Genomic DNA, 16,102 nt, shown 5'->3' with positions numbered 1-16,102 from the left:
TTAATTAGGAAAGTGCAACACAGAAACTTCCGAAATAAAAACATTTATACAAAACTATTTAATTCTTTCAATCTTTTGATTGTTAATGCAAAAAAGGAGATATAAGGGATAGAATAAAGGAATAAAAATTATAACTAAATAAAACTACACGCTCCTTATCTTTATCAATATCTCTGCCAATACCATTGGCGCTATAGTAAAAATTGGATGTAGTGTCACAGAATAAATAATAGTACTAGGTACAGAAGATTCACTCTCTAACAAAACGCGTCTATTACGACAGATATGACCGCTAGGTGGCGCAAGCGCGTGCAGGCGGCTGTTCCGTACCGGTACGCGACAACTACTATGGCTAGAAACCAAAATTGGTGTGGGCCGCATGTACTTATAGGTACTTGTAGTGACGTGACGAAATCGCGGAGTGAGCCACGCCTGGTAGTGTCGACGATGTAGTACGATGGAATTATGGGTGACTTTTACCTCTTTATTTTGTCCATCCTCCCCTTTTTCATTATCATCTCCCTCCTCGTCGCTGGACACCTCCAGGCCGGTGTTGTCTCGCTCTTTCTGCTCCTCCTCTGGCTCCTCAGGTATGTTCTCTTTCATCACGTCGATGTCGAAAGGATTCTCCGTTTCTGTTTCACCGTCCTGTAAAAAAGACGTATTTAGTTAAGTCGCTGCTTAAGATCGGTTTTCCTAGGATAGCGGTGCCGTCATATAGCGGCCGTCTCCATACTAAATAATACGGCTAAATATGGATGTCGTAGTATTTGTATGGAGACGGCCGCCATATGACGGCACCGCTATCGGAGGAAACCAAAGCTTTAGATAAAGTTATCGAGGAAAAAAACAACACAAGATTAAGAGTTACACAATAGGGAAATAGCACTTGGTCTGTGACTGTGACATGTCTTGCGTCTGACCCATACGAATGAAGCGTCCTGAATAAATCTTAATCTATTATATTCTGTTCCATACGACACGTGTAATGAAAAAGTGCGTCGTAATAGGGCATAGCTTCAATGTCGACTCAAACTTTTGCCACTTGAATGAAATACCCGAACACGTTTTTTATAAAGCTAAAAGTCTAAATAGCAACATCAATCAAAAAGCTGCATCCCTGGTCAAGCACGTGTCAATTGCATCAATGTTGCCTATTTAGACTTGTAGCATTCTAAGTTGTAAGTAGTTTTATAAAATAGGATCCAGGATGGGTCCTAATTAAAGCTGTGTCCAGACGAGACAATTTTTCGCCAAACTGATGAAATTGTCCGATCAAATCAGGACGTGCGGACGCAAACGCCAATTTGGCTCGTCGAATTCGACCGCCGATTATGACCGATATTACCGATAAAATGGGGTGCGAACGTAAGAATACCAATTTGTGACGCTAGTATTTTCTTAGTATTTTTTTAGTTTTGGGGCACCATAAATCTTAAATTGGTGATTAAATTGGCGATTGACGCCAATTATTTTCCTGATTAAATCGGTTGATTTGCCCAGCCCGTCTGGACACAGCTTTAATATGTAATAAGGTAATAGCTTACTTTGTCATCGGCCGCTTCATCGCCATCTACGTCCATGTTGTCGGGAAGGTCGAAGTCTTCAGGCTCTGGAAGAGGTTGTTGGTTGCCATGGAATGGATCCACCTAAAAAAATTATATGTTTAATTAATTTGTCGCTACCTCAATAATTTCAGCAAGTTAATAGGCAACTTTACAATAAATAATTTTTAAGACACATCAGTCAACATTACAAAAACTGAAGATAAAAATAGCTAATGATTTATTGCACTTTTAATTATCTTAAATAACCAAAAACTCATATAAAGGAAATAGATTCATCATCATCACAATACCTACATAGTGTAGTCATGCAAGATGAAAGCTGACATTTTTTATACCGTTGCTACATCATCATCCTCCTCGCGTTTGTCCCGGCATTTTGCCACGGCTCATGGGAGCCTGGGATACGCTTGGCAACTAATCCCAGGAATTGGCGTAGGCACTAGTTTTTACGAAAGCGACTGCTGCCGTTACCGTTACGCTATACCGTTGCTACAAACAAATCAAATTCATTTTTTTTTACTTTTTAAATCCTTTCCTATTGCACTTACTTGATCATCATCAATTTCAGGTTCCTGCATTTCATTGATATCTTTTTTCTTTTTCTCTTTCCCTTGAGTACCATCGTCCTGTCCTTGTTCCTTCTCTTTGGCACCCATCTCTTTCTCTCCAGTACTTTCGCCCTTCCCTTTTTCCTCTTTCTCTTTCTTATCGTTTTGTTCCTCGTCAATATCTTCGTCTTCTGAACCCCATATTTGTTGATCTAGCCTATTAATTTACAAAACAGATGAGTAGGTAAGCGAGAGATTTTTGTCAGAGACCCAAATGTAAACACAGACGATGCGAATTTACGGGACAATACTACTTTTTCTATTATAATTGTTAAGTCCAGACATTTTTTAAACATTGAAAATTTTACAGACTATCCATACTAATATTATAAATGCGAAAGTGTGTCTGTCTGTCTGTCTGTTACCTCTTCACGCTTAAACCGCTGAACCGATTTAGTTGAAATTTGGTATGAAGATAGTTTGAGTCCCGGGGAAGGACATAGGATACTTTTTATTATCTCAGAACTCACCGGAAATTTGTATGGGCAACCAATAACCGCTGAACCGATTTAGTTGAAATTTGGTAGTTTTACTTACAACTAGTTTTTATTCCAAAATATCCCTTTAAGAGGGTGAAAAGGGGGGTGGAAGTTTGTATGGGGAATCGTTAAAAAGCAGATTGGGTAAAAATAAGCTACCCAAATTACTAACTCCACGCAGACGAAGTCGCGGGCAAAAGCTAGTACTTTTATATTATAAAATCTTACTTTTCAGCTGCATTGTCCGTGTCTCCCATTTGTTTGTCAGCATCCTCTTCATCGTCATCTTGATCTGAGTCGCCTTCTGTATAATAAATTGCAGTATCCACAATTAATAACAAAATTATTTACCACAAGGGGTAAATATTGCTCATTTAAAAAGTAGTTTAGGAAAAACACTAATTAAACAGTTCTCAGTCTCATTAGCAAATTTAAATGGTAATATGGGATGGGTTTAAGAGTCATCCATCGTTAGTTATATAAGTTATATTATAAGTTAAATAACTTATAATATAGTTGTATTTGTATAATATGTTGTTCTTGTTCTTGACATTCGACAATACCTAGGTTGGCCCTAGCTATGTATACATTGACATTTCTTTTTATCATGACATTGTTTTATTTATTAATTTTATATTCTATTATTTTTTATTTCTGTTTTTATTGTTAAGTTGACGATCTTTTAGTGAAAGCCTTTGTTTTATCCTGTTGTGTAAAATACTGTGTCTTTTTTTTTTAAGAAATAAATATACTTGGTCAACCAGATCTTGACAGTAGAAAAAGGCGGCAAATTTGAAAAATGTAGGCGCGAAGGGATATCTTCCCATAGAAAATTTGAATTTCGCGCCTTTTTTTACTGACAAAATTTGGTTGACCAGCCAGCCTATTATGGATAGCTTTATCCATCTTTATCCACGTGATAAAATAACTGTCACTGTTTAACACCGTGGGAAAGAAAGTGACGGACACCGTTTTATCACGCTGTCACGTAGACAAGAACGACCATCATATCCGTACAGCTATATATCTAATCTAATCGAATCTATACCTTTTTGTTCAACATCCTGCAGGTGGGAATCGAAGTCGTCAGTCATGTTGACTCCCTTCTCCTCTTTACAGTCTCTTTCCTCCTCCTTTTTCTCTTCTCCTGGACGCTGGGCATCGTCCAGTTGATCCTGTTAAATAAATATTTTGTTTTACGGAGCGTGTGTGTAAAGCTTTGGATTCCTCCGAAAACGGTGCCGTCATATAGCGGCCGCGAAAGACGGCCGCCTTTACGGTGGCGACATGTGGAAAGTACCACGGCGTCATAACACACCGTCAGCCACCAAGGTCAAAGCGGCAAATTTGAAAAATGTAGGCGCGATGGGATAACGTCCCATAGAAAATTTGAATATCGCGCCTTTTCCTACTGACAAGATTTGCTTGATCCTCTATAATTTACTTGGAGGATGAAATATCATCAGAAGAGGAAAATAATCGTAGTACGGAATCATTTATTCAAATCTCGTCATTTATTCAAAATGGCGTCACCGCTATCTAATAAAACGTTCACGAACTATCGACACCGTCATGACGGCCGTCATCTTACGTTATGTTGACAATCAACGTAACGTAACGCCGTCTAGGAAACCCGCCATCTTGTTTACATAGACAACGTTCTAGTGACGTCGGTCAACGCTATATAGCGGCCGTAATATGACGGCACCGTTTTCGGAGGAATCCAAAGCTTTAGTAAACTGCAGAGCATCACTTTGGAAAGTGACAATCTTATTGTTCATTTTACCAGACTACGGGACCCATATTTGAGTAATATATGTACGTTCCAATGTAGCGTCAAAACTATAGAGCCCATTTTGATGAATATGCAATCAACAAGGGTGTGCTTCCAGTCCTGATTTTTAAAATAATTCAGTTATTAAGCGACTTTGAAGAAAGTTTTTTTTCGAATTTAAACTGTTGTGAGACATACTGACATTGAATAATTTTACGGTTTAGACACTTTAGACTCTACTTGTTTGTTGTTGTTGTGTTGTTGGCGATACACGGCCGTCGTGAAGGCTGCTCGCACTGTTAGTGCTTGAAAAAGGAGACCTAGGCTCTCCGAAACACTTAAAACAAGTGAGTCTAAACCGTAAAATTATTCAAAGTTAAAAAAAAATTGAGCCTATATACGTCCCACTGCTGGGCACAGGCCTCCTCCCATGCGCGAGAGGGCTTGGGCTATAGTCCCCACGCTAGCCCAATGCGGATTGGGGACTTCAGGTGTATACCTTTGAATTTCTTCGCAGATGTATGCATGTTTCCTCACGATGTTTTCCTTCACCGAAAAGTTAGTGGTAAATATCAAATGATATTTCGTACATAACACGTACGTTCCGAAAAACTCATTGGTACGAGCCAGGATTTGAACCCGCGACCTCCGGATTGAAAGTCGGAAGTCAATCCACTCGGCCACCACCGCTGGTTTGTTTATTTACCAAAGTTTTTTTTATTTACGAAAAACACCGTAGTTCGATGGTATAAAGTGTTTCAAAAGCTTATTCTGTTTACATTACGTACCTGATTCTCGATCCTCTCTGAAACATCTTTCTGCCCCTCGCCGTCGCCCAGACCGGTCCCGCTGGTGAGCTTTCCCGGACCGCCCTCGCCGTCACCGTCCTCCATGTCCATGTCAGACGGTTTGCAGAAACTATACAAATATAGTAAGATACGAAGATTGAAACGAGTTATAAACAATTGGAAAACACTTTGGAAGATACATAAAAGATTAAAGATAGATTAGAGATGGAAGATAGATTTGGATTAGCAAGTTATAAAAACATGAGATAGTAATTGTGCATAAAAAGATTAATAAATAGCTTGAGTTCCACTCTGAGCCTTGCCACATTCAGATTTCTGGCTGGTGGTTTCATATCAAATCTACCGTCATGTTATACCATATACTGAATTGAACTTATTTGCCTAAAGAGGTTACACTGAAAGATACAAATAGAGAAAAATATTACTAAATATTTGCTTACCCTTTCGTTGCTAAGTCAGAGAAAATCTTCAAAAGCACCGATAGCATCTTACACGAAACTCTGTGTACGGCTACTTTCTGAGTGACGAAGTATTGTACAAATAGCACAATCTGTTCCAATATAGGGATCAACCTCATCACCACATTCTTCACTTCTTCTGTATCTTTGTCCGTTGTCGATAAAAATTCTACATAATTCCTTAACAAATTATGAACTTTAGTAACCAAAGCCTCTAGTTTTAGTGATTTGCCGTCACTTGACAGTTTATCGTGTAAAAGTTCTTTCAAGTGATTATCTTCGAGGATTTCGTTCGATTCCTCCTTCTCTTTCTCACCGTTTTCAATTATTTCATCTATCGCATTTAGTACGTCAACGTCTGCTTTATCTTCTGGCAAATGTTTCTTATACAACGATTGAATCACAAGTAGCATCGTGGCTACTAAGTCTTCGGTCTCACTTATCAACTCAGTCTTTTTGGTCTCTGTGTCTTCCATGGAAACGTCTGCTGGTTCGTCATAAGTATCAAGTTGTTCTATGGTCTCTTTTGCATATTTTGATAAATTGGCGATACTTTTTAGTATAGGATGTTCAGGTATCTTATCTGTTATTAAACTGGATTGTAATTTGAAGTGATATTCAGTTAATACACTGTCCAATTTTTCTTGTATGCTTTCCAGATTAGCTTTAGCTTCGTTGGTGATGTCTATATGACTTTGTGAAACGTTTGGCAGAGGACCAAAGTCGCTTCCAAGTTCTTTGGGCATTGTGTTTGATAATTTGTGTAGAGCAGTCTTTTGTTTATCGACGATTGATATTACGCTTTTTATTTTCTTGTATAGGGCATGCCATTCGTCGCTGTTTTTAAAGCAGCGTACTATTGGAGATTGGGAGAGGACGGCATCGAACTCCGGTTCATATTCTGCTCTGAGTTCTTTCTCTGGGCAGGATTTTATGAGAACGCTGAACTGGTCGAGTAATATGCTAGCGTTAGCGTAACATTCAGTCAGGGTCTTCAGTTTTTTATTTAGCGTAGTAATATTCACGCCAGAAGCGTCGATGTCTAACACAGATGTCAGGTTTGTTGTGAGTGTCCGTAGGTCACAGAGGTGTCTGGAGTACTTCGAAATGGACTTCTTTTGAGAGTTTGTTAGTTTCTGGAAAGTAATTTTGTTATTAACATTCACGCACGCAACTGATGTTCTCATCTTCTTCACTAGTTTTCTAGGTAGTTCAACCAACTACTTTTTCAAAACGTCATAATATGCTGCCATAAATATTGTAATTAAAACTCAGGAAATCATTTAGCGTAATTATTGCAATTCTGAAGTTACCATTCATTTGCCGAATAACAAATATCACAAATGTATTATAAAATTATGAAATAGCGATTTTAACATTACATTATAACATAACTTGCCGTTTAAAAAATACGACAATTTCTTTAGAAAACATCAATCATCAAATCAAAAAGTAATTCGCAATTTGTGTCGATTGAAAACACTCCCTGCGGTCATGTTTTAATTTATCGCCACTCGTTGCGAATTTCCTACTTTCCGCACTTGTAACGTAAATAACTATTATATGTACATACCAGTAACTGCGCAGCGAATCCTTTGCACCGCTCAATGTTCTGTATGCCCAAATCTTGGTGAGGCGTCAGTAGGGCCGCGGACAGAGTTCTGTGACGAGCAATATTCTTGTGGAAATACTTTTCACAACCGGACCATAGCAGGCTGAGGGAGGCGTCACACCGTCTACGGAAAACACGGAGAATGAATACACAAAAATTAAAAGATTAACTAAGTCTACTATAGAATCTGACACTTTAAAAAATTACTAAAATCTAAAAAGGAAGTTTACATACTTCAATACGTTAAATGAAATGAAAATATTTACTCTCAGGCAACTATTGGCCCATAGATTAAATACCTTAAAAATTAGCATACATATTATAGGCCGAGTGTCAAAAAATACGGCTATAAACCATAGGGGGAAAGTATATTTAAGATGTTACCTAGCGAGTGACAACATTGGCCGTCTAAAACGTGTAAGAGCATATGAAGCTAAGCTTTCAGAGAAAGTGAATGCTGGTAATCATAATTATACATACTTAATTATGATTACCGGCATTCACTTTCTCTGAAAGCTTTATGCATTTATGCATTGAAAGTAGGTACATTCTATCAAACTATACCGCTGTAGTTTTTGCTTATAACTCTTTAGAGACTTTAAGCGTTACAATGCCCTCGACACAATAATAATTAATTTAAACATCTAAAAAACAATATAAGGCAGCATTCCTGCCTGCTTAGAATTTCAAACACAGATAGTTCAATAAAAATCTTCTTACAAAGAGATTTTAAAACGTTACCTGCTCTTCAAATAACTCATAGCCGCATCCAAATCAACTGGGGCTATAGTGAAGTCGTACATTTCTTGCTCCGCCGCCGCCAGTATGACCAGCCCTGTACGGTAGTTCAGACCTATCGTGCTAAGGGCTTTGAAAAGGTCTGCGACCGCTTTGCGTTTCTGCCGCACGATGTTCTTAGCTTGAGATGTTTGTTTTTCTTTAGAAAGTGTTCCGTCGATCTGAAAGAAGGTAGTTCGTATGTAACATATACAACAATACTTTTTTGGGAACAGTTTGCGATGATTGCCACATACAGTCGAAAGTTTTAATGTATGACCCATTTTGTACCTTGTCACAATGACAATAGTATGAGGTCTCTAACGACTTTCATATTGATTGTCACTGTGGCAAGGTAGGAAATGGGTCCTAAATTAATACTTTCGACCGTACAATACAATACAAATACTTTATTGCTCACCAATTTTAAAAGAAACATGACATTCAAATTAAGAATATAAATTAAACTATGGTAGATAACAAGCGGTCCTCTTCCAGGCAACCTTTGGGTAGTGCAGACAGCACATATTCAGCTTCTGCTGACGTTAGTTACAGAATTACATTCATTCTTGAAATAACTACTTATATTAAGTTTATTGATGCAAATTAGACATATCGGGCGGTGCGGTGTGGCCTAATTTTTTTTTTTTGAGAAAACAGTTGTGCACAGTGTGCACGTGCTTGGATTTTAATCAGCCATTCTCGCTTTAAATTAGGCATTCGGTTCGGCTTTCTTCTTCTTCAGTCGGTCCCTCAATACTGAGGATCGTGACATCATGTCCTTCTGTTCGGCCATCTACCCATAGCATAGAGAAATATAGTAAGACAAGAGTGCTCACTCCATACATCAGTTCAGACTATTAATTTCAGTGTCTACATCTAGCATCGAGTAGCGGAACTATCAGTACTGCTACTTGACAATAGATGTAGCACCGACCGGAAAGTCTTATCTCAACAGCATAAGACTTTCCGGTCGGTGCTACATCTATTGTCAAGTAGCAGTACTGATAGTTCCGCCACTCGATGCTAGATGCTAATAGTCTTTTTAGTACTAAAACTGATGTATGGATTGAGCACTCTATGTATTTTTTTCTCTATGCCCATAGCATAATTACACAAACAAACAAGAACAGCAGTATAATTTCAAATCTCAATAACTTACCTCCAACGAGCCGAGATGCGTGCTCGTTTCTATGACGACTGTGACGAAGTCGTCTAACGCCTGAACCAGAGAGGGGTAGCTGGCGTTATTCAACGTCTCTTTACACAGCAGCTTGGCTTTATTCAGTAAGCTGGGTATCTTCGACAGTAGGCTACTGTCGGATATCACTGCGCACGGCTGTTCGGATTGATCCAGATATTTCTAAAAACACAAAAGTTTTAAAATAAAGGAAAAGAGGAAATATTCACAGAATCGAGCGATTCAAACTCGTTAAACCAACTAACCAAGTTATCTCGGCCAGGATACATCTTTCCATCATGCCATGCATTAAAGTTTTATAATAAAACAAAACAGAATATGATTTTAATTTTATTACACCAATCGTCAACAAGTGGGCAGAAAAAATATTTTTCACCTCAGCAGCTCGAACAAGGGTATTTTGCTACTTAAAAACAGTGAGCAAAATCGCATTTTGCTCACTGAGTGAGACAAAATGAGCAAAATGCGATTTTGCTCACTCGGTGAGCAAAATGCGATTTTGCTCACTGTTTTTAAGTAGCAAAGTACCCTTGTTCGAGCTGCTGAGGTGAAAACTTATTTGTTGGTATATCTTAAGAAAACATGAGTGAATAGGTAAGTGATGAAGAAGGAATACATTTTTCGGGTTCTCTAATATGTTCTCACTGCTGAGGTGAAAAGTTTTGTGAACTACACGAGATCAAAGTTATTTACATCTCGTGCGCTTTTGAGTCCCTTACTACGCTCAAGATTCTAAATTAGATTCACTCGCTACGCTCGTGAATCTACTATAGAATCTTTCGCTTACACGGGACTCAAAATAAGCACTCGAAGAAATATCAAACTTTGATCTCTTGTTGTACAAATAACTATTTCACCTCAGCAGCTCGAACAAGGGTACTTTGCTACTTAAAAACAGTGAGCAAAATCGCATTTTGCTCACTGATAAGACAAAATGAGCAAAAAGCGATTTTGCTCACTCAGTGAGCAAAATGCGATTTTGCTCACTGTTTTTAAGTAGCAAAGTACCCTTGTTTGAGCTGCTGAGGTGAAAACTTAATTGTTGGTATATCTTAAGAAAACATGAGTGAATAAGTAAGTGATGAAGAAGGAATACATTTTTCGGGTTCTCTAATATGTTCTCACTGCTGAGGTGAAAAGTTTTGTGAACTACACGAGATCAAAGTTATTTACATCTCGTGCGCTTTTGAGTCCCTTACTACGCTCAAGATTCTAAATTAGATTCACTCGCTACGCTCGTGAATCTATTATAGAATCTTTCGCTTGCACGGGACTCAAAATAAGCACTCGAAGAAATATCAAACTTTGATCTCTTGTTGTACAAATAACTATTCTCTAGCGGATACGAAGACGGATAGCGTCAACTTTTTTCGGCCCGATACGCTATACGAAATTGCCGCTTTCCGGCTCCGTCAAACAGAAATAAATAAGGAAACGTCAGGCCGAGGCGAAGACGAAACCTTTCTTACTTAAGATCGGTTTTCCTAGGATAGCGGTGCCGTCATATAGCGGCCGTCTCCATACTAAATAATACGGCTAAATATGGATGTCGTAGTATTTGTATGGAGACGGCCGCTATATGACGGCACCGCTATCGGAGGAAACCAAAGCTTTAGGCATGCTATTGATGGAGAATATTTTAATGGGATGGTTCCACATGCACTAATTCACAATGGGTTATTAGCTGAGCATCTAATCTGACTCAAGTAAATCAACTACCTAACTACGATGATAACTACCCAACACCCATTCTAACTACGATGCGAATATGTTTATTTGAGGTTACCTGAATAAGCTGCGAAAAACATAATGAATGTTAGTAGGTATTGAGATTATTGATAGGTATGGCTTAAAGGGGCCCACTGACTACCAGTCCGCTGGACGATATCGGCCTATCAGTTGTTCGGAGCTGTCAATTTTTTGTTAACTGACAGGCCGATATCGTCCGGCGGACTGTTAATCAGTGGGTCCCTTAAGGTTATTGACATGGGGTGACATAGAATATATAGGTTAAATTCATTAATTATGGATGAATTGATGATATATGCTCATTTACCATTGAGTTTAGTTAATCCCACAATTTAAGATTTTTAGTTAAGTTTTCAATTAAAGTCAAGTGATTACGCTGTGAAAAGTCATTGTTATTATCCAAGATGTTTTGACCCTCATGAGAATGAAATTGGTTATTGCAGTGTTTAAAAGCAGTTGATTAATGAAATCGTATCAGACACATGTTAATATTATGACGCGTATAGTTATAAGTTTAATGAAGCTTCCCTCTTACTCATAGATAAAGAGATAACGTTAAGTATTACAAAATAATGAAGCTGAAGTAGATGGCGTTGTAAGGACTAACCTTTGACAACATAACTGTCACAAAATTTATGGCGCCATACAGTACCATCTACTTGAGTTTGCAAATTGCGTCTACAACATTTGGCAGTATTTTACTGACATATAAGCACAGAATAAATAATACCTAGTACAGAAGACTCACTCTCTAACAAAACGCGTCTGTTACGATCAGCACAGATATGGCCGCTAGGTGGCGGCAGCGCCACGCGCGGCTTATGGCTAGCCACCAAAATTGGTGTGGAACGGATGTACTTTTAGCTAGCTCGCGGAGTGAGCCACGCCTGATATAAGTAGCATAACCTTACCTTGATATTTCTAGCCATAACAACATAGTTCTGTGTGTCGACCATGTAAGCGCCGCCCGCGGGATTGACGCCCGTGGTCCGCTTTGGCCGATCCCAGATACCGACGTGGTCGACCCCCGAATCGTTCGATTTATCAACTAGGCATGATACCACGCTTTCTTTTAGTACGTTCTGAAATAATAAGGTATGAATATTGGGTCACTATACAATTAAAAACCTAGTAGATCTCGCTCGTTGGAATTATTTATTTTAAACTTAATTGCACATTAAAGAAGTACAATAAACGGACTATTCAGTTCAAAGGAGAAAATAAATCAGGTAGCATCTAAGAACGAAATGTAATATTTAATATCTTTTGTACCTACTACATGTATGCAATTATGAAAGAATAAAGAATAACACTGATTTAAACTTTCACGATTTTTACACATTATTAAATTGTACAACGGGACTTAATCGCGTATCTAAGTTTTAAGATTTACCTCCGACGTTTCGAGGACGGCGTTGTCCCCGTGGTCTCGGAGAAGACTGGCTTAAGTTGACATCAGCATCTTCGCGCGAAAAAATCGAACAGTTCGAAAAACTCGCGCGGTTAGAAGATGCTGATGTCAACTTAAGCCAGTCTTCTCCGAGACCACAGGGACAACGCCGTCCTCGAAACGTCGGAGGTAAATCTTAAAACTTAGATACGCAATTAAGTCCCGTTGCACAATTTAATAATGAATAAAGAATAAATTCTGTAATAAAGAAAAATTTCAGGCCACAGTTATTGCCCTGGTCTTCGGTTCGTGCAGTGCATGCTAAAAAAATTGTTACTATAGATATACTATGTACAGTAAGTAGGTACTATGGTACCTACTGTAACACGTTATGTAACTGCCAAATTGTAGTATCATGACACTTTCATGGCAACGATCCGCTAAAGGCGAGAAATTTTCAATTGGACTGAGCTGGAGCCAGGCTAAGCGTTGCTATCGCCAGCAGGAAGGCGTGGCGTGAACTTTTGAAAGTAACGAAGGCCCAACGAGAAACATCTTTTCCACGCCGTGTCAAACACAAAAGCTGTCACTCAGACGCCACATCATTGAAGTGTCAAAACTGAAGTTGTACTTTATGTATATGCACGTAGGTCGATGTTGCTCTGTGGTCTGTGTGTGGATATATCGGTCAAGGGCGCCCAAAAGGTTAAAGGCTACTAACCTCAAACTCTTTAGTATGCTTATGCAGAGCCCTGTGTGCTTTATCCACCGTGTCCTTAACGCTCCAGTAGCTAAGGTCTCGGTCCCACGAGCAGATCTTCACGAAGTCTCGAAGTTTCTTCTCGATTGGCGCCCGCTTTTCCTTTATTTGTGCTGCGACTTGGGCAGCGAATTGAGCGTAGTAGTTGTATGTGTTCCAGAATATCGATAGAAGTTCATCTGGAATAGAGCATTATACACGATGTTAAATTCAAATGGGGCAGTGAACGAAAATATCGTTATTAGGAACCACAACGCATATTTGAGAAAAAAAAATACTGATTAAAAAAAGAAGACATTTTCGATGAGCGTTAAGGAAAACAGCTTCGCGCATAAACACTTAAGTACAATAACAACCAACTTAGATACTCAATTTTTATTAAAACACACGAGTTAAATTCGTAAACATGGAAGGATAAAACTAAAACGTTCGGATAAATTCGTGGTCATCAACCACGAATTTTTCTCCGTCACTTTTAATAGGCTTTAACCACCAGAAGATTAATACAGAAACGTAGACAGCAGTTATTTTTAGTCACAATTTATATTTTAAAACCCCGTATAAAACTATAAAGAGTAGGTTATTTGATTGTGACGTCACATGTTAGAGTTTCATACCAATTCCATAATAGCAAAATCGTTTCGACAGTTCGAAAAAAGAAACTGATTTGACTAGTAGTCAGATACCCTATTTAATTCTGGATGTTGTAGGTTATTGGTTCTTTCAAAATTTTAATACGTTACGTAAGTATAAAATTAAAGTACTCACCTCGCCTCTGACTCCGTTCAAAGTGCACTAGATGGCAATGATACACAAACAGTATATCCAGCCTGACTTCATACTCTGCCAAGTTGGACGTCTCCATAAAGTCCTTCAGGACTTTGATGACCCTCTCCGCTGGGACATGGTCTGCAGTCTCGTCTAAGTACGAGTTGATGACCGAGTATACGTAGAACCAGTATTTGTGGGCTTCGGATTGTTTCCTAAAACACGAGTATGGTAAGAAACGTCTCACAATATTTATCCAAACTTTAAGGCCAGAATACACCGGATGCGTGTGCGTAAACGTGCGCGTGCGCTAAAATTAGGAGCCGAGCACGCGTTTAGGGGCTGTTCATAAATTACGTCATCTATTTTTGACGATTTTTGACCCCCCCCCCTCCCCCCTCCTAAAACCATCCAAAAATGTCCAGACCCCCCCCCCCCCATTTTAAATTACTACGCACACGCACTCTGTGTGCACCTTAACCAAAGATCAAGGCCTCATTAAAATTTTAAATAAAATGTGAAAACTGCCTGGGTTCCGATAATTAGGTTATGATCCTTATTTTACAAAATTGCAGCAAGTCAATAATAATCTAGGTAAGCTCATCCTAATTAATCGAAACTATCGAGTTTTATTGATGTTAAAATCTTGAAGAACTATATAACATTCTCTACTAGGAATACCATAAGGAACAAGTAAATAATGGCTAATACAAGTAAATATGGTTCATTAGTATAATTTAAAATTAAAACAACTTTTCCAACCAAAATGTACAACATTATCGGTTATTTAAAAAGCTTTTACATCGGAAAATAAGTTTCCCTATGCTTCCACGTATCGCAACCTTAATACCCCTTCAAATAACAAAATATTATAACTCATACCTGTGATATAAATTGTTTAGACACTCCTTCCAATGCCCCATCTCCAGCTTCCTCCAATTAATGATCTGCTGCCCAACTTCCAAAGATATATCAATCAAATTGTTCCCTTTGTGTGCGTTTTTGTTCCACTCTTCGATCTTGTCGCGAAGCAACTCGAAACCGGTCAGAAAACGGGACACGGGGCTGGTGACAGGGAAATTTAGTATTCTGTCCACTATCACAATTATCTGGAATTAAATAAATTAGTATTATTTGTTATCCCTTTGACCGTCATTTGCTATGTAGTACCAAAGCTAAGATGATGAGCGTGAATGAGCCTATATAAACCTTGTTTCAAAGGTTACTTTTCAGTCATACGCCATAACACTAACGTCAACGTGACGTATCAGGAGCTCAAAACAGTGGCAGAGAAAAGAACAGAATGGCGACTACTCCACCGACAAGAGGCTCTTCAAAAATGTGATGTGATGTGAAACATTTTTTAAACTGAGGAGTGTCTTTTCAAAAGGGTTTATTTTTTTCTTAGCGGTACTTCTAGAGAGAACCTTGCTCAAGGAAACTTAAGGTCCAATTTAGAAATAGATTCCCAGAAAAAATAAACCCTTTTGAAAAGACACTCCTCAACTGTACTATTGAGTGTTGATACGTAGTAGGTACTGTTCACGTGCGTTGAACATACGACTACATCAGCAGCAGAGCAAATTGGGACAACAAAACCGCCGACTACGGAAACGCACACGAACGTAACTTTTAATTGTATAGAATCACTCATATGCAGAATTTTTGTATAAATAGAATAATCATTGTAAATAAACGCTCTTTTCTCATTTGGACTCCGTGTTTACTTCATCAACCAGGTTACTCTCCGTCACTGTGGCATAAGACACCTTCACGCCTTAATTAGTTGCATGAGTCTGTGTAACTAGCAGTGACTATCCAAAACCCGTTTACCCATATCCTTCCAACCTTCCGTCTGTACCCGTAGGTCGCAAAGGTGCAGACATCCCTGTTTATTATATTTATTTATATGTAAACTGAATCTATGGTAGGGCTAGGGAATTAGGGTTGTTTAGGGTTGACTAGGGCAGTAGGAGTTAGGCATAATAGGTTTACAGCTCTCCCATAGATAAAGTTGGTTGAATCCCTTCCGGATTTAACATTTGGTCCTTCGAGCAACTTATGAACCGCGGCCCTCTTTGTCCCTTATTTGATTTGACTGACTGACACTTTGGAAAGCTGTGTACTGGTGTACTCAAAGCATCAGTGC

At 38.7% G+C, this 16,102-nt stretch overlaps 1 protein-coding gene across 1 annotated transcript in view; it reads right to left on the bottom strand.

Moving 5' to 3' along the window:
• The window catches only part of LOC134654988 (midasin), a 54,862-nt gene that overhangs the window by 12,457 nt on the left and 26,303 nt on the right, over window positions 1–16,102 (bottom strand). The window contains exons 19-32 of the mRNA XM_063510444.1: window positions 14,836–15,062; window positions 13,954–14,168; window positions 13,147–13,364; window positions 11,947–12,117; window positions 9,248–9,448; window positions 8,050–8,267; window positions 7,270–7,432; window positions 5,679–6,832; window positions 5,218–5,347; window positions 3,704–3,830; window positions 2,884–2,959; window positions 2,117–2,333; window positions 1,548–1,649; window positions 481–648 (exon numbers count right to left, since the gene is read on the bottom strand). Of these exons, the coding sequence (XP_063366514.1) occupies window positions 481–648; window positions 1,548–1,649; window positions 2,117–2,333; window positions 2,884–2,959; window positions 3,704–3,830; window positions 5,218–5,347; window positions 5,679–6,832; window positions 7,270–7,432; window positions 8,050–8,267; window positions 9,248–9,448; window positions 11,947–12,117; window positions 13,147–13,364; window positions 13,954–14,168; window positions 14,836–15,062 (3,387 nt within the window). The remainder of the gene's footprint in view (window positions 1–480; window positions 649–1,547; window positions 1,650–2,116; window positions 2,334–2,883; window positions 2,960–3,703; window positions 3,831–5,217; window positions 5,348–5,678; window positions 6,833–7,269; window positions 7,433–8,049; window positions 8,268–9,247; window positions 9,449–11,946; window positions 12,118–13,146; window positions 13,365–13,953; window positions 14,169–14,835; window positions 15,063–16,102) is intronic.

This window comes from Cydia amplana, chromosome 16 (genome assembly GCF_948474715.1).
Source record: "Cydia amplana chromosome 16, ilCydAmpl1.1, whole genome shotgun sequence".
NCBI classification, from domain to species: Eukaryota; Metazoa; Arthropoda; class Insecta; order Lepidoptera; family Tortricidae; genus Cydia; species Cydia amplana.
The sequence above is the reverse complement of the archived record's forward strand: the minus strand, read 5'-3'. Positions and strand labels throughout refer to the sequence as shown.